The sequence below is a fragment of the Rhodnius prolixus genome, unplaced genomic scaffold (genome assembly GCF_049639745.1).
Source record: "Rhodnius prolixus isolate KJV_2025 unplaced genomic scaffold, Rpr scaffold_2, whole genome shotgun sequence".
In the NCBI taxonomy this organism is placed as follows: Eukaryota; Metazoa; Arthropoda; class Insecta; order Hemiptera; family Reduviidae; genus Rhodnius; species Rhodnius prolixus.
In genome coordinates, this window is record NW_027411592.1 from 58844299 (window position 1) to 58864183 (window position 19885).

A 19885-nucleotide genomic window follows, 5' to 3' on the forward strand; every position below is an offset into this window, starting at 1 on the left:
AAACATATATAATTTCAGATATCTTACCAACTAAATCACTAGCCTTACCTAAAACCTGTGAATTTAAGTTTTATCGAAAATAACCAAACTCGATTAATAGTTAAATGTATTTGACAAAAATAAAAAGTGAAAGAAAAAAGGTTTTCATTAATAATTGAAATATACATGCATTTTAATGAATATTTGTGGTTACTAAGCCATGTTTTTTTGGTTAACCCAAAAACTGGAGGGTATTTGCGGTAAATAACAGTAATAATTTTTTAAAAAAAGAGGAAAGTAAGGAATTACTCAACACTTTTACACAAAGGCACTCACATTTTCATTGAATTTCTTTCCGTCCCTAAATTTTATAACTAATTAAGTTATAAAGTTATAAAATTTTAGTTAATTTTAAAGTTATATTATATCACCAGCAAATTTTCCCTCCTTCCTTACCAGAATTGCTTTGGAGGACCTTTCCTCCAGTACTAGACTAAATACAAAATGGCCTTTAGCTTTAAAAACTCTTCATCTTTTTATCCCTTCCCGTAGGAGGAAGTGGAATAGCCACCATCTCCTGGGATCTTAGCATCCCCAATTCGTAACTACCCAAACAACATTAACCCTATAAACCCCCACACTCAAAAAAAAAAAAAAAATACACATAGGGTCTCTGTAGAGATACCGAGTTGTTGAGTGGCAACTATTTTGTTGCATTTTACGAACGCAAACGGAAACTCTAGCGCAGTGATGGCGAACCTATGACCCGCGGGGTCAGACACTGACTCGCGCAAGCTTTTTCACTGACCCACACAATTGCTATAAGGCAACCATTTGTTTGTTTACGCGGGTTGATTTAGATTTTCTAATTGTTGAGGATAATTTATATTCTATCTGTATTTTTTTTCAATCACGCATTTGACACAAAAGCAATTTAAATGCTATCTATAACCTTTAGTTTGATCATTACCAGTTCTAAAACGCAAATGATGACTAATGCTTTTGTAGTACATATTTGAAATAAAGCAAAAGTGTTTACAAAATATCAAATAAAATGTATAATTTTTACTCATATTTTGTTTGTCAAAAAAATCGACAACCCAAAGCAAATAACCATATTTAGATTTTTCTTCAAGATAAAAAAACACACTTTTGTAAGGTTTTGTTCAGTTATGTTTGTAAAAAGAGACTTCCATAGCCACTTGTTTCGTCACCGTTTTACCCGTTAAGCTAACTGAATTTTAAAGATGTTTAGTTTTTGGAAAATATTCAGTTTAAAATTTTTAAACTTAACTCTTGTGCAAATGGGCATTAATGACCCAAGAGCTAGTACTAAAAAAAAAAAAAAAATGAACCAAATTTGACCCACGTCTCAAAAAGGTTCGCCATCTTTGCTCTAGCTCATCCATCACTCACACACTGGAACAAATAGAATTTAAAATTTTTAAATGCCTAAATTTATACACAAAACACTGATAAATTGTGGAAGCCACAATAGATCTCTTTTAAGACGCTGGGCGGATGTGAATGTGCATTCACAGTAGGCATTTTTATAGAAAATGCAATATGACTTGAATGGTGAAACATTAAAAATCTGACCGCTGTATTTTTAATAATTATGCGTTTAAATGTAATGGACACAAAATTTCCACACGTTAGCTGGTTAATGTAATTAACCCCAAAATAAAGTGAGAGAGAAAGAGTAAGACGCTTTTAAAGCGGTCATATCGTCCCGCCAAACATTCCATAGAGAAAATTATACCAAAAATTTGTCATGATTGCAAATACTACTTTGTAAGAGAAAGACAAAAAAAAAAAAGTAACAAACAATAATTAGAGGCCCCCGCATTACAGAATTTGGCAATATTATAGCTCCACCACTGGGAGTAATGAATTTGTAATCTATTAATTAACATAAAACAACCATAAAAAGGTTATCTGCAATTAAATTTAACATTAATACGTATTATTTATATGTAATATGTTGTACATATGTTATAAGTAGGGAACGGATTCGTATGTATTTACATATTTTTTTCTAGGCAATTTACAGACGTTTTTCAACTAGAAGTATTCATACTGACACTTTTTAAGCCGTTTGAGTCTACTTTTATTTCACATATTTCCACATATTTGGATGTTATCGCATATTTATACATATTTGATTAAAATAAATAAAAATTTCTACATATTTAATCAAAATATGTACATATTTTTCATTTTGGGCATATTTTCATAATTGGGAGGTGGTTGACAGGAACTGTGAACCACAGACTGTAGGGCTGTGAATCACAGTGGGTACAATGGTTATTGTAATTTACACAGAATGCTGCTAAACAGTGACGGGCACTTGTTACTTCTTTGAAGTTGTCTGTTCTTTCAGCTCGTTCGTTGAAGTGTCCAATTCATTTCGTTCGGTCACTTAGTATATTCTTTTTTGGGTGAAATGCCACGAACATCGGCCTCAAACAAACAACTGGTTGCTAAATATCTTCGCGAGTTTCCAGCAGAACTTTTTCGAAGTGATGGAGACATTTTGTATTGCACAGCTTGTGACAAGCGCGTTTCTTGCTCTCAACGTTCCCAAGTCACCCAACATATTGCCACCGGATCGCACATAGAGAATAAAAACAGAAAGAAAGAGAGGACGTCCTTTCAAGCCTTCCTTACATCTCCATCACCAAGTAAGTCTACTCTGAGTACAGATCTGTGTCGGGCTTTGGTTAGAGCAGATATCCCTTTCCACAAACTTAAAAATCCTCATTTCAAATGATTCTTAGAGACCTATATTGGGGAAAAAAATGCCTGACGAGAGCGCTCTGAGGAAAAACTACCTGGAAGATATCTATAAAGGTACACTAACCAAAATTCGAGAACATATCAAAGATGGACCGATTTGGGCGTCAATTGATGAAGCCACTGACGTTGAGGGCAGGTATATTGCCAATGCAGTTATTGGAAAACTTGACAGTGATGCTGATGTGGATTCAAAGCCATTCCTTTTGAATTGTGAGGTTCTCGAAAAATGCAATCATTCCACCATTTCACGATTTTCATAAAAAAAAAAAGTCCATTTTACTTAAATATTCCAGAAAATATTTTAAGAAAATCACATATTTTCCACATAATTGACGAAAATAAATGCATATTTTAATTAAATATTTGGCATTTTTAAATACATAAAAATCCGTTCCTTAGTTATAAGTAAAATTAAAAACACATGTTTTTAGTTCATTTTCATACATTACTAATTTTTCCCAAAACTTAATATTATATCTCTTTTGATTAACATATTATATATTTTAAATATAATAAAAATCTTAGTATTTGCATTATACATGTTTTCATATCTTCATTTAATGAAAAGACTACAATAATAAAACCTTTATATTAATAAATTCTTTCCTTAAATCAAGTTTAATTTCTCAATTTTTGCTAATAAAATTGTACATATATTTTGGTCATTATATTCAATTTTACATTCCTTTTACTTCAACAAGGTACTTTTTTTCCCTATCCTAAATACAAAATTTTTTATCCCTATCTATCCCCACCGCATTGCTACTCCTAACAAGAAAAATGATGAACTTTTCGTCAAGAAAAATTAAATCCAAAATAATATTACTGTATTGCCAATACGAAAAATAAATTTGACTTGAGCCTTTTATTAATTTTTTATATTTAAAAAAATATATATATATATAAGAAATTGTACATTATACGCACTCTAAAAAAGACCAGATTTACCTATTATTAAACCAAATTAAATAGAAATGAAAATAAAACAAAAATAAATTTACTACTTTTTTAAAATCATTTAAAACTGGTTTTAGACTAATTGAAATTCTTCTTAACACATAATTCTGAATTTGATACTTTTTAAATGAAATTGAGAAGTTTTAAATCCATTTAATGTAAGGAATATATTTTCATCGATCTATTTACAATAAATTCCCACATGAAACTAGTACAATAAATGTATTAAGCCAGATTTTTGTTTAGTATACAATATTAGGCAAAGTCAAACAGAATAAATAAATTTATATATTTATTTAATCCATTTTTACAATACTTTAATTTTGAATATGAATATTTATTTTTTTATTTTTTCGGTATTACTCAACAAATTTTGGATTTTATCCATCATAGTAGGCATATTTATTGTATCCATGACCGCTGTTGGATTTCCATCCACTATCAGAGGTAGTATATTAATGGTGTAGAGATTTCGACTTCACTTATATTACTTGTCTTTGCACTATACTTGCTGAACTCAGCAGTATGGATATACTCACGAATCAGCAAGTGTACTGTGTGACATAATAAATGAGCCGTTTATTTTGAAAGTGGCATAAGTCACTTTTTCAAAAAAATCGAGTTAATGGCAACACTAAATACAGTTGAACGGTATCTTTTCATTTTTAAAAAAATTTGCAATGCAATAAGTTGAGAACTATTGAGATTTGTTGGAGAGGAAGTGTTGGTAATTAACGGTATACCAAACATGTTTATTTTGAAAGTGGCGTAAGTCGCTGTACTCAGGAAATTAATTACGGGGCTTAGTGTGAAAAAAATAGAAACATGTGATAAGTGTGTGTGAAGTATTGTTTTGAATTATTTTCAGTATTTTTAAAAAAGTTGTCATCATTGGACTCATTTTTATAAGTGCGAAAGAATAGTGCAGTTTTGTAAATTATATTATATCCAAAAACTGTTTTTAATTCTTCTCCTTTGGAGGAGCTCAGGTAGTAAATCACTGCCCTTTCAAAAACATCACTTCAGTAAAATACGTCGGACAAAATTAATATATGTCAGTCATTTTTCTAAACTATTTATTTTGAAAGTGGCTTAAGTCACTTTACCGTAATGAAAAATGGTGATTTTTTTAATGTTTATACGAAATTATTTATACTGAGAAAAATATCAGTATCATGGGATAACAAATACAAGTAAATCTTCTCGAAAGTTAGCATCCATATTTTTAAACGTGTTAAAACGCAAACCCTTAAATATCTCGTCTTAAAAACAAAGTGACTTATGCCACTTTCAAAATAAACGGCTCAAATGTAAGTGAAGTCGGAAATCTCTATACTAAACTGATTAATCTACCCCATCTAATGATGGATGAAAATCTGAAACCGGGTCAAGGATACAATAACCGTGCATGCTACGACAGGATTAAATCAAAGATATTATCCAACACTACCAACCTAAAAACCACATTTTCAATATTATTCAATTATTTGTATTGATATTTCATGAAATGAATTTGATAAATCAAACTTTGTGAGCAGGATATACTAAAAAAAAAAAAAAAAAAAAAATTCTCTAAATACTCGTATTGCTTACAATATTTAACGATTAAGTGGGAGATGTTTACAAAATCTTTACAAAAATTCTAACTTTTCCGAAGATAAATGCGGAACCATACAGGAAATACTAGGTGCTAATCAAACGTTCCAAGTACTTTTTCAAAGATTCTCTGTTCACTTTTCCGAAGGCAGTTGTTCCGAAAAAATTTAAATTCATTCAATAAAAGAAAAAACAAAAATGTAGGCTTATGAATGATAATTAATATAAAATGCTGAGATTCACTAACATTTGATCCATTTAAAAATTATTTGGCAATGCAAGTTTTTTTTTTAAAATAGAATGTAAAAACTACAAATGTTTCAATTTTTATGCACACACAAATTTTGTTCTTAAATTTATTAATTATATTTTTACCATTGTTAATTAAAGTAAATTACTTTTTTAAATCAAGTTTTTATATTTCAGTTATTTTTTTTTTTTATTATTATTTTTTAAGTAGTGCTCCTTCAATTGTGCATTTTGTTTTAGAATTGTTTGCAAATAGTTATAGTTGGCAATAAAATAAGAAACGTGTCCAAAAACTTAAAGGCTTTTCAGCTTGAAAACTAAAACTAGTTATAAATAAAAAATTTCTTAGGCTGTCTACGGTATAACCAATCTTAGCCAGAAACTTAGAATCTCATAACTGGATATTTCTCAATATGCAATGTTTTTTTTAGATACTAAGGAGTACTATTCTATCAGAAATATATTTGTAAATATACATTAAAATAAATTCTGATAATTGTTTACAAAAATATTTTGGAAATCTTTAGATCTCTAAATTTTATACAAAAAAAAAATAATAAACTAGATTAAGCAATTTATACATTTACTCCATAATGGTTTTACATAACAATTCTCTATTTAACTAATATTATTCAAAGTAATTGATTAATAATTAGATTTAAATAATCAAAAGTAAATTTTCATACATCTATACTTTAAATAATAAATAAATAATAATAAATTTTATAATATATACTAGTGATAAATACAAAATTTCTGATAATTTTGTAAAAATAGGTTGTTCAGTCTTAAGTAACATTTGGAGCTATTTATACAAATTACCTCTTTAAAAAAGAATAAATTAAATGAAGGTTTAAAGAATGATTTGCCAATTGAAATGTTTATAATTTAAAACATCAGCCTACTTTCAAGGAGTATCCTCATAATCAGCTTCAGAAACAGGATATTCCATTTAACTATTTTTTTTTTTTTTTTTTTTGTCAGTAGACAGGAATCAAGGGAAGACTTTCAAGAAAAATAGGTAGCGAATGAAATTCCTAATTACAAAAAAATCCAAGGAATGGTATACAAGGAATGTTCGAAATACAAAACCAACACATTATGAAATGATACGCTTATAAATATGTGAGTGGACTTTTAAGAAATTATACACGTGGAATGGTTTTTCGTGAAAATTGTGGAAAACTTAATATCTACTAAAATGGGAATCTTATGGAATGGTCTTATCCCAGTACTGCGCTAAACTGAATTTTCCTAGCAAAGTAGCACTTCTGATGGGTGAAGAACCAGCTTCATGTATTTCTGAAGCAGGTCCATTCCCTCGGTTCGAAGTACTTACTATTAGCTAGTAAACCGGTAAGACATTAGCCAGCCTGTTTAATGTTTTCTTCAATAAAGCATTATTTTTAATAATTGAAGGTTATACCTTTATTATGGTACAACGATTACAAGGAAAATTAGCTACTAATTTTTTAAAACGAAGCAAACTAAAATGAAAAACTTACTCGACCAAAAATACTGAGAAGTATGCTGAGCCATTTACTGGGTACAGAAAACACCATGCTGAGATCATCTTAAAAGAGATACTGTGCACAGAATTGTGTGAAAACTAGTCTTGGATGATGCACACGATATTGCATTGGTTCAGTTTTTTTTTTCTGTTTTCAGTTTTTTTTGGCTAATAGGAGGACATTCTTGCTATGGGCCTGTCCAAAGGGTGTAGAAGTTTAGAAAATGGGACGATTGAACTTTAAGCCGTCAAAATTAATACTGTAGCTTACCATTTCATTGGTAGGCTTAAAACATACTATTTTTATATACTTGTGCTTAGACCTTAACTTAATGATGAGTACAGTTTATGCAGAGAGTTCTTTAAAATTGTTTTGGCTAATTTAAAGTTATTCGCCACTTGCTGATCAAGGTTTTTGGTTAGTAACAGTAGTCGCTAACTTACTATTCTAGTATTTTTTCTACAATTGTATCAATTAATGGCAACAACTAGTAACAACCAAATTGGTGAAGAAGTTAAGACTCCGGTTACCACTATTAATTATGTCTATTACAAATGAATGGCAGGCAGTCGGCTTTTTAATTGTAATACTACTAATCTTTGCAAGGGAAATGTAAAATGTGGAGCCGCAATTTTACATAAAACAAAATGACAAGAGAGAGATCAATAAACTCAACTGTACTTGGTGCTTGGGACGTTCAGAAATAGCTAATTTCTAGTTTTCTTATTTTCACCAGATCAGAAAACTAATATTCTAACTGAAAGCTCCCCTCATCCACGAGTCGAAGGTTAATAAATTGTTAATTGAGGGACAAAAGCAAGACAAAACAATATTGCCAACGAGATAACAACATAGATCAAAAGTAATTTTTCCACTTAGCTTTTGGTTTATCCCAGAATCATCGAGACTGTTTATGGTAAAATGTGTCCCTGAAAAAAACAAAATACTCATGGTGATGTAGATCTAAATATATTACGATGTGTAACAAAACTTTGAAAACTATTATAATATTCAGATTTAACCACTAGATCCCACAATTCTTGGTAATATTTATTAGTTAACAGGCTAAAAAGGAATTCTACACGGCCACCTTTATCAATAACTTCTTCGATTTTCTTATTTTCTATTTCACTCAATTCACCTAGATTTGTATGTGTAAAATTGGTATGTGTTACCAGATTACCAGTAATATGTACATCGTCTATCCAGAAGTATGGTGTCTGTTGAGCAGCTCTGTACAATGTGAATGCTACATCCGGAGTGTAGAGTATGACCCAGCCAGCGCAGTAGTCTGGATACCAACGTTCTGGGTATTCTACTGGAGAGACTCGCCATTTAGATCTGGGCACAGAAATGATACATAAAAATAAATATACACAAAATTTAATCCAAAAATTCTATTGAGAATTAGAGTTGCTCAGAGAACGCTCTCTTTTTTTGGTAGCTAACTTCTATACTCTCTTTAAACTTTTAAATGTTAATTCTTATAAACAAAACATAGTTGGGCGGAAGAAGCAATAATTTCGTAAATTCTAATGGATATTAAACTTCCTACTTTTTATGCTCAATGAAAAATCTATTTAAAAAATGTAAAATAATTCATACGGTTAAATTGCAGAATGAGATCTAAAACATTTTTCCCCATTAAAAATGCTCTCCAAGTTGAGCAGGAAAACTTAATATTAAGTTTTTAAGATACCTGCAATTTAGCAGAGGGATTTACTACCTCTTCCAACACAGTATTATCGTATAGTATAACAATATAGTTTAGTGAAAAAAATACGTATATCTGGGTAACCATAAAAACTGGCATAATACTGATACAAAAAATCAACTTACAGATCATTGATCTTTCTCTACTTCACAGAATTCCAGCGATAACCCTGATTAACTTCCTTGAAAATGTTTAAAATTCCTGTTATGAACGACATCAATAGTGTCAGAAATCATACTTTAGTGCTGTTTTAATTTTAGGACCATGAACAAAAACAAAACGCAGAACTCAAGTCTTTGAGGACTCCAAATTTTCTGATACAAAACTGGCGCACTAAAAAGAATTGGTGAGCAAGCACATAGTCATGGTGAAGGTACTATAAGTTTTCTTACCAATCACTTTTAGCGAGTTTTTTTGTCGCGTAATCGTTGTAAAAACGCTTGCATAATTGCGACGGTTGCTAAAAGCACCCAGATCATAAATACTTATACTGAGAATTATCACTTGATGACAAGGACATTTTCACTTGATTGACTAATACTTTAGAATCGGGTAAACCACTTGTGACACTGTGAATGTCCTAAAGCATCATGTTTGTTATCGCTTGATTCAAAAATGTTAAAAGATTTTCGTGAATGGCTACTACCATTGAATTTTTTCACGCATACCTTGTCGCTGCATCGTCGTTCTTATAATCGACTATTCTAAAAATCTCCATGAACTCTAAATATTTGCACTAATAGATCATTACAACGGAATCTAACCGAAATTTCAACGATTCTAAAACACAAAACTCAGGTTACAACAGTTATAACAGAGGTTACACTTATAACAATGTTGCCAACCTCTACTCACTAAAATAAAGTTCAACTAAAAATATCTAACTAGGTACTTTCTGACCCGACACCAGAGATAGTCAGGGATTAAAAATATAATTTAATCATAAATTTAATTGATTAAATTTATAATTGCAATTTTAAATTTTAATCAATATTTAATCGGCGAAATTAATCGTACTTTTTATCACATAACAATTAATTAGTGAACTAAATTTCAAATTTAATCGTTAATCAAACTAAAAAAAATTGTGATTAAATCTGAGAATTTAATTGAACTTTAATTTTAATCACCGAATTAATTTAATTTTAATCGTTAATCAAATCGATTTAATCAATCACTATATGACTTCAACCAATCTTTCGGACGACATCCATTATTACTAATATTATTAATATCAACATTATTATTAATTTGATCTCTTTTTTTCTTTTTATTATTCAATTCTAAGTTACAATAAAATTCAATTATATTCGTAAATTATGGAAAGAAAAAGTCATATGAATGTTTAAAAGAGATTTTTTTATGAGAAAATAAAGTGAAACTTTCGAATATTGGCGAAAACTATACGAAAACGATCTTAACTTAATAAAAAATGTATTGAAAATTAAAAATATTTTTTTAAAATAAATTTTTAGCATTTTTTCTCAATATCCAAGTAAGATTAATACTATTTATAAAATAACCAAAAAAAGTTGATAAAATATGAGAAAATAATAAAAGATTTAGAAAAAAACAAAGAAAAAATTGAAGCACCATTGTTAACACGCTTTGATCAGCCATGATTCGTTTTCATTGGACGGGGCGTGGTTACACTAGAGGTGGGCATGACCCGCCCACAGTCTGCAACCCAACTGCATTGTGATTGGCTACTACTTTGAACGAAATAATTTCCATGAAATAATTAATTTAAAATTTTTTTTTCGACATTTCTCCCATAGGTATTTGATAAACTTTCGAATAAAGCAAGAAAACATTTTCCCTTTAAAAAGACGATAAATAATGTTTCTTTTGGAATAATACTTCATGATTTACACAATTATCGTTAAAAGAAACCAAAAAGTTGAGAATTTGTATGGTTTAATCGTGAAATAGATAAAAGAGGAATGGGCATATTGTAGATTTGTAAGCCGCCATTACCTAGGCTGTAAGCTCACTTTATACTCCAACCGGTAGAGAACTCTAGTGGCAATTTCTGTAAACATAAATGCAGTTTCTACATTCACAATTTGACAATGTTGAAAACTCACTTGACTTATATAAAACTATGTTACACACTCATTTAACCATGTTGACGACTCATTAGACTTATATAGGACTATATTAATGATAATAATTCAAATTGGGGGTCCAAAATTTGAGCTAATTTAAAAACATTTTAATACACTATAAGCTAAAAATCATTTATAAACTTACTTTGGAAAAAATATATACTCTTTTTAATTTAGGTTTAGTTTACCTGTATGTTCTTTTCGCCCGGACCCCTTTCATGACGTTGCAGAGTAGAAGTCTTCGGCCGCCCAACGGTGACAGATCATTTTTAATTATTTCCAATAAATAAGGAGTATTTACAAAGATATCGTCATCGGTTTTAAGTATATATCGAGCTCCTGGACAATGGTAAGCCACCCATTTCAAACCCATAGTATGTTTATAAGTGAGATTCCTGTAAAACAAGTGAAGATAAAATTAAGGAATTATTATTGTATTAAAGTTGAGTAATTTTTTTCTTAATGATGTATAGGCAAATAGAAAGTATTCAAAATATCGAAGAATAGGTTTCCAATTGGAGATAGTCAGAAGCTCTCCTAACAGCAAATTCCAGATAAGAGACTCCAAATACCGTCCGGAAAGTGAGGCATCATTAATTCACTTAAGCAAAGAGGAGATTGGTTTAAATTTCGGCTCCATCGATGTAAACTAGCAGAAATGTTTATAGAATTCGTAGTCTGGGATTTTGGCAGTACTAATAACTGAAAAATCGAAACCGTAAAATAAGATCTAAGGTCGAGCAGCTAGTGCCAGATATGGAGTATTTTGTAGAATGGAATCGTCTAAGATAGCTTGGAAAGCTCTAAAAGGATGTCGGAATGTGAAATTCTAAAGAAGGAACCAAAGTAGGGTGAAAATAGATTCCATTTGCAGGACGTTTTTCAGGTTGAATAATATACGAATAATTTCAAAATAACTAACCTGTAAGTATCTTGAAAAGTGCCCTGCACGATATCACCAAATTCTTTCATTTCTGCTTCAAGTAATTCTTTTTCTTTAGTAGAATTAGTTTCACCAACTAGGAAGACAAGATCCAGCGGCTGGCCCCACGTCGATCTGATTCTTTTTCGATTTTCAACGTGGGCTGGTGCGGAGTGTACTAAAGTGATTAGTAAGGATGCTGTAGAATTATTACAAGGACTACGAGTCGTGATAAAAGAGAATCCATCCAAATCAATCAACTTTGTGAAGTCCATGTCTGGTAATGAATGCACTGGATAAGGATCGGGAACGGTGGACACGTTGTTCGGCAACAATGGCTGGAATCTGGCTGGAGAGAGTGCAGGCAGTGCTAGACGATGATCTCGGCTGGCGATCTCTTGTGCAGGTGGTCCTGGACATCCGGTAAGCTGCCATAGCGCCAGTAAACCGAACGTCAGCATTGTCAGCGCCCAGACAAGTCGACAACAGCGTTTATCGAACATGGATGATGTGCTGCTGATGCTACATTTTCTGCAACAAAATCAAAATTAGTTTAAAAATTAATAATAGTCTGACGAATACAAAGCAAGAAATTTTAGGGTGTGTTTAGAAACATGAAAAGTTTACCTGTCTCCTAAACTAATGCATAGTAAAAGTTCATATTTTACCCGTATATACAGTATGATATTGTCTACAAATGGTTAAGTTTTCATAAAGATCCGATGTATGTGGAACGAGAAATCGAGAGTTAATTTAAGATTAGAGTGTTGATTAAGCGACGAAAGGTACCGAAATCGGCAAGTATTTTGCATCTTATTCATTCTTCAAGCTCCTTAGTGCCAGTTTAATCATTCGTAATAGCTTATGTGTTTTATTGAAGTGATTTCATGCTAACCAGACGGACGACAGTTAAAATAAACAACATTATTTTTTTATATAAAGATTGAGATAATCTTTTCGGTTGATTATCGATTCAATTCGATTACAAACTAATCTATATTTAAAATAAGTATATTTTCGATTTGATATTGTTTATAACTACGACCTCCTCTGACGTAAAGGTGCAATCAAGTAAAGAAAAAGAAACTGTAATTATTGTGTCTATAATTGATTAGAATCTAGTATTCAACTACTACATTCGACGACCCTAACCTACACTGTAATAATGTAAAAATGCTAAGTACTGTTAATATGGCCGGTCGATTTTCAGCCTGATGGAGGGAGAAAAATTTTTATGAATATTTAATAGAATAAACATTTATTTTTATAAGGAAAAACAAGAAGTCGATAATGTACTGTTTAAAATTTATTTGCATTTAAAACATTTTATAGGTCCGCTTTCAATTTGTAAACACTGCTGAGGTTATAAAAGTTTATAGAAATAAATCGATTAGTTAATGGGCTACATATCGAATTTTATGGCCGAGGGATAGTTTCGATCTTATCCTATGTTACTAGGGAGTTGCAGAAAAGAGAGGTTGCATTCGTTGTTAGTAAACACTAACAGTTTTCAAGTATTGTGGAATTTTGTTGACTGATACTACAATTATAATATACTGAATGTTCACTAAGAACTGACAAGTGCCTTACTGAAAATGGAACGTTTATGGCCCCCAGGTACTTTCAAAAGACGACTAAAAAAAGAGCCTCTCCTAGTTGGGTACACTTATGGTGTCGCAATTTAAATTGAAGTCATTTTTTTTTTTTTATTTTTGGCGGATACCTCTTATATTTAGACGGAACGAGACTACTTGACTTCCAGTGCCTGGAATCCTAGGCTATTCAAAGAGAAGAGCATCAGAACACAACTTCTCGGTTCGTTTCACTTTCAATATCTTTGAAGAAGGCTGGTCTCAAATTGAATAGACTAGGTGCACCTCTAAGGTTTTAACCTTACGCAACTCTCGAGCTTGTAATTACGTGACCTTAGCTAATGTTCAGTATGTGCTAGAATGATTTTTATTTATTTATTTAAGGCGCTTGAATCCAAATTGCCCGTAGAACTCAAACGTTTAATGTACAACACTATCCTCAAACCTATGTGGACTTAAGGAATAGTACTGTGAGGTTCAACCAAACCTACAGAACTGTACGCACATTCCAATCAGAACTCCTCCGACAGAGAGGTGACGCTCCTTTCTACTTGACTAACTTTATAGTTACTTACCCAACCTCTGCATCTCATATTCGTACAAGAACTTGACAAGACGAAATTTCACAAGTTCTGCTCTCTCTACTTGCTCAAATCCTCTTTTACTGTCTCTCGCCTCCTCTGTCATCCCTAACAATCCTGAATCGGCAGTAACCCAGCGACTTCCTTACAGTCTGAAGACCATAAACACCATTAACATCCTGTAAAGAGTGCTATCGCTGGGTAGTTTCTCTCCTCCTGCCTTTCACGCATTCATTTATCTTATATATTCCTGTTTGCTTATTGTATATATTTATACAGATTGTAAATAACTAAATAAATTTAAAATAAAAAAAATGCATCAACATTTAAGAAATAGAAACTCTTCCATGGTCCAACCCGAAATCCCCTGGTTGGAATCCACTGTTCTAATCCCTTTCCTTTTATAAAAATTGTGGCATTTTCATGAAAAACGGCCTTTTTCAATTGTTAAAAAATAATAATAATAGTAAATTATGTACTTTACTTCCATCCACGATATCTAATTGGCACTTGGAGGTTACACCCTTCCTGTAAAAGTAGGCGATTACTAGTTTGAATAAAATCGTACGTAACGTTTCAAGAATATCTCAAAAAAAAAAAAAAGTTTCAAATCTCTAATGTAAAGCGTTACTTCCGGTGGAGAGATTTGGATAGCCAAGTTACGTCACGTCCCTTTAGTAGTGATTTTTTTTTTACTTTTTGCGCCTAACGTGTTAACTCATAGACATACAACCAAAAACCACTTTTTCGAACTTAGTGGACGCCAAAACGAAAGTGTCAGTGCTATATATTATACATATATATTGCTAATTTGCTAAGTAACAATACTTCCGCTCATCACCAGGGAAAGAGCATATAAAAAGTAAAGCAGAAAGTCTATTGTAATGTTAATGGTGGAAGTAGTGTGATCAAAAATACATCATGTATGCTGATGATAAAAAAAGAAAGTTCCAATTACGTATCATTAATGCTAGAAAGGCGATTGTAAGGTGAAACAGATATAATACCTGTAGCATGTAGAGAGAGATATATCTAGACGAGTACGCAGGTCTGGATAGAGCTAACCTCTTATCAAGGCTAAATAAAGATAGATGATAGATACATTCAGAGTACATATACTGACCTCATTTTCCAATATTCACCATCATTTTTCCCACAAACGCTTTATACTTCCGATTACCCCCTCTCAAAAAAAAAAAAAAAAAAAAATTAGTACTCGAACAAACGATCTAAACTTACATACTTTACAAAACAAACTTACTTTGTACAATAAACTTTGCTGCAACCTATACGGTGGTGGGGATTCCGTTTAGAAATTCCAATCTTTACTGAATCCAATCCTAATAATCCCAAATCCTTGGGGAAAAATCACCTTAATGCTCCTTATTATGTCTCCCAATAAAACCCTACACATTGAACTACAGTGGAGTCTCGGTTATCCGTCACCCTTTTATCCGTCTATTCCAATTAACCGTCGTCACTGTCCTCAGTATTTAAAAACTGAAAAAAAAAAAAAAAAAAAAACGTTCAACGCAGAGTGTGAATATTTTCTTTTGAGATTTTTCCCTTTGTCTTTTAGGTACATATACTCGTGTCCATCATTCGACAGTTTGTGGGTTTTTTCCTAAAAAGATCAACCACAAACAAAACCGCCCACAAAACCGATTAGATGTCGCAGACATTGTATTCATTAATTTTAATACCCAATAGAATGAATTGAATAATGAAAGATAGCTGACCTTTAAGGCTTAAGCGTATAAACGTATAAAATATGTATACCAGTTAATACAAAGTATACATGTTAAACAAAAGAATCTGGAAATTTTCCTGTTTTTTCCATTATCCGTCTATTCGACTATCCGTCACGTGTCCGGTCCCGGTCATGACGGATAACGGAGACTCCACTGTATTCATTCCCTTCTGGTAAAATCAAAGATTCCAAAACTCCTTTATCCTATCATCACAATCCTCTTGTACATCAGCTTTCAAGCCTAACTTTACCCAATGCCCCCACATTAGGCGACTGAAGCGCCAGCGGCCTCAAGATCATCTTCACCAATTCCAACGCCATGAAGCAATATGACGGTAATGCCATTTTATTCTAGGTTCACATCGTATGCTTGTTGTAAATTCTAAACTGTTGCAAATAAATAAAAGGATAATAAAAAGTACCCAAAATAAAACCAAATATGGTACGAATAATCAACCACAAAATTGACTCAAAGTGGCACTTTCGCTGACCCGATTTGTTCCCTATTCATAATTTTAATTAAACACAAAATCCCTATTATTATTATTATTATTATTATGCAGATATCGTAAACTTTTCACCAAAATGAAGCTTCAAAAGAAGAACTATTTTCCGGGAAAGAAAAGTTATAGATGTAGCCTAAAGGAAGTTAAATGAAAACTGTTTCAAGTCGATTTTAAGAAAATATACCTAGTTGGAAAACGAAAGCTTATTTCCTTAAGCATCCCCATCATGGTCATCAAAAAAAATGTAATTTCCCATAATTTTCTATGTTTTTTAGTTATGCTTTTGATCCCTCTAGCAGGCTCGCCAACCCACATACACGCACCGTTCTGGTATTACTGGAAATAAAAACAGCTGATCGTTCATTGGCGAAGGAAACGCGACTGGTGATGAAAAACCGTTCATTGTAATACACCAACTTTTCCTCGGGTTGTTTTTGAAAAGAAAATTCAAGAGTGGCAAGTTTATCGTGAAATGGAACTAAAGAGAGGAAACATTCAAAAAACGGGGCGGGCTCTGACAAAAAGAATTCAGCTCTGAAGAAGGTTGGAAAAAACCGCCAAAAATTTATCTCTCTAAATTGAAAATAAATAAAATATACTGGAATTAAAATTAATGTATTACTCCAAAACAATTGAATAAAGATGAAAGTTACGAAAGTGGAACACAAACAAGCGAAACCCACTTGTAATGGATAAGCGCGGGAACACCGTTACCCAAAAATAAAAAAATATGCTTTGAAAAAGGTCGACAACAGTGATAGGAACTTGGCTAGAGTAGTTGCGGTTCAGAATTTTGAGTGGAGCGAACTTGATTAGCGTAGTTTTTTAAAAATACAAAAGGAACAGTTCTAGATAGAGAGCCGACTAGTTAGGTTATATTTTTTTTTTTTGTGAATATTATTGTGACGAAGTGTGTTTTTATATCAAATTAATGTTTGACATCTTGGTTTGCTATTTTCAGTTATTCGACGGTCGTTTGAAAAGTCCGTGCAAAGTCAGAGAGATAGCACCACTGGCGCGTATCGAGGTTATGTTTAGTTAGTAGCATCTCTTGGAAGAACACACACCAAGTTTCAGCCAGATCGGTCTATTTCTTTGTGTTTGGCATTCGTTTGAATCGAGGAAGTCGAGTGATTTTCAAAAAATGGACGAAAAAGAATTTCGTGTGTTGATTAAACACTACTTTATGAAAGGCAAAACGCCTCAGGAGACTAAAGAGAAGCTTGATAAACATTATGGTGGTGACTCTGCACCTTCGATTAGAACAGTTTATAAGTGGTTTCAAAATTTTCGGAGTGGCCATATGGGCACAAGTGACGCTGAACGTTCTGGACGCCCTGTTGAGGTTACTACTCCAGAAATCATTGATAAAATCCATGATATGGTGATGGATGACAGAAGAGTGAAGGTGCGTGAGATTGCTAGTGCTGTGGGCATCTCGAATGAACGGGTACATAATATTTTGCATCAACATTTGGACATGACAAAGCTATCCGCAAGATGGGTGCCGCGATTGCTCACGCTTGACCAAAAAACGAAATCGTGTAAGGACGGTTTGCAGCTGTTCCAGAAGAATCCGCAGCACTTTAAGCGTCGTTTCGTCACTGTGCATGAAACATGGATACATCACTACACTCCTGAGACCAAAGAACAATCTAAACAATGGGTTACCAAGGGGGAATCTGCGCCAAAAAAGGCGAAGACCGTTCCTTCGGCCGGAAAGATTATGGCGACTGTCTTTTGGGATTCGCAAGGAATAATCCTCATCGACTATCTGGAAAAGGGTAAAACAGGTGCATATTATTCATCGTTATTGGACCGTTTGAAAACCGAGCTGCAAGAAAAACGCTCACGATTGGCCCACAAAAAAGTCCTTTTCCATCACGACAACGCACCAGCTCACACCTCAGCAGTTGTGGTCGCAAAATTAATGGAAATAGGGTTCCAACTTGTTTCACATCCCCCCCTATTCTCCAGACTTGGCTCCCTCGAACTACTATTTGTTCCCCAATATGAAGAAATGGCTGGCGGGAAAAAGATTTTATTCAAACGAGGAGGTGATTGCAGAAACGAATGGCTATTTTTCAGACTTGGACAAATCCTATTATTCGGAAGGGATCAACAAACTAGAGCAGCGTTGGACGAAGTGTATAAGCCTAAAAGGAGACTATGTTGAAAAATAAAAAAGGTTTACCCCAAAAAATTAAGTAGTTTTTATTTTTGCACGGACTTTTCAAACGACCCTCGTAATTCCCCAATAATTGCAAACTACACTAAATTTCAAAATATAATTATTAAAATGTACTTTATCTTATGAGACTGGCTGATATTCTTCTGAGAGCATCAACTCTTTATCTAGGACCGCCTATAAGCTAGATTGTGTAGAAATATGGATTTTCTTTTAACTCTTGAGTTAATGAGTTAGAATCTTGAAGATTACAGTAAGAAAAAATTGTTTTTGTATGGGGTATTTCTTTTTAAAAAAGTGAAAATACTATTCTATCTTCTATTAAATAATTGGAAAATTTGTGTAATCAAATTAATAGCTAATTTTATCGTTACGCTACATGCACGACCTTTATTATTAAAATATAGACTTTATCAAAGAGATAATAACGTTGCTAAACTGGCTTGCCAACACTGACAAGTACATCGATAATCTAAACGACAGTACAGTAGTTAAATTATTATTAATCGATACGCTGCCCCTCCACTCTATAGTTGCACTGTTCAAACAACACTGTCTTTACTGACACAAAGATGTACAGAAATTTTTTAATGTTTTTTCTATCTGTTTTTTTTTGTTTTTTTTTTACTATCTTAGTCGTATCACAGTTTCGAAAACAGATTTTAGGCGGAACTTTACGTTTCGAGATCGTCGAGAGTTCACACCAAAAAAAAAAAAAAAAACCGCGCTCGTTTTGTGTGAACAAAACATCTGCCTCATAATTGAGTGTTTTTTAGTTTAGGAATACCATTAATACAGTTAGTGACAAAATTATACAGGTTTTGACAGGTTTTAAACCTTAATCAACAAGGTTTCAGCTTCCAGCGATTTTTTTTTTTTTTCTACCAAACACCATTTTTAGAACTCTGGTAACCTCAATATGGTTATGTTATGGAAAAAAATGTTAACGAAAATTTAACACGTTAGCAGAAATTGAAAATGAATTTCACTTTCCTTTGTAATGGCAAGGTTTACTTATAAAAAGAAAAGTTACTTGCATTGCATGACTTTGTGCTATACTTATGACTCATGCTGAGAATTAGTCAACGTATATTAAAATGACTGTTACAAGGGTCAGCTGAAGCAGTATTTAATAAAAAATAAACAAAAAAGAAAAAGGGGTGCATCTGCGCATGTGCAAGGAATAGAAATTAATCACCTCTAGGCCGCCGGTAATTCTAGCCTGTACGGCGCCTCGAATTACGTTTGCATACGCAGGAACCTGTAAGTCCCTTGCTAGCTTAGTTCCAAGTATCATTCCAAGAATGGGAATTATATTCCCCCCCCTTACTTTATCAACGGCTATATCGCACGAACTGTTTTTCTTTTCCTTTCGGTACGTTAATGAAAAGTTATCGACCACTAAATCATACCAAATTTTAGATTTCCGTCTT

At 32.5% G+C, this 19885-nt stretch overlaps 1 protein-coding gene across 5 annotated transcripts in view; it reads right to left on the reverse strand.

The window, feature by feature from the left end:
- Positions 1-19885, reverse strand: part of LOC141448572 (beta-1,3-galactosyltransferase 5) — a 46947-nt gene that overhangs the window by 617 nt on the left and 26445 nt on the right. For 2 of the 5 annotated variants that reach the window (XM_074117015.1, XM_074117013.1), the window contains 3 exons: positions 11836-12366; positions 11102-11308; positions 7878-8432 (listed from right to left, as the gene is read on the reverse strand). In XM_074117015.1, the coding sequence (XP_073973116.1) occupies positions 8039-8432; positions 11102-11308; positions 11836-12338 (1104 nt within the window). In that variant the 5' untranslated portion in view covers positions 12339-12366 and the 3' untranslated portion in view covers positions 7878-8038. Of the gene's footprint in view, positions 1-896; positions 8433-11101; positions 11309-11835; positions 12367-19885 lie in introns of those variants that run through there. The other 3 variants (XM_074117017.1, XM_074117016.1, XM_074117018.1) reach the window with 3 other exon arrangements.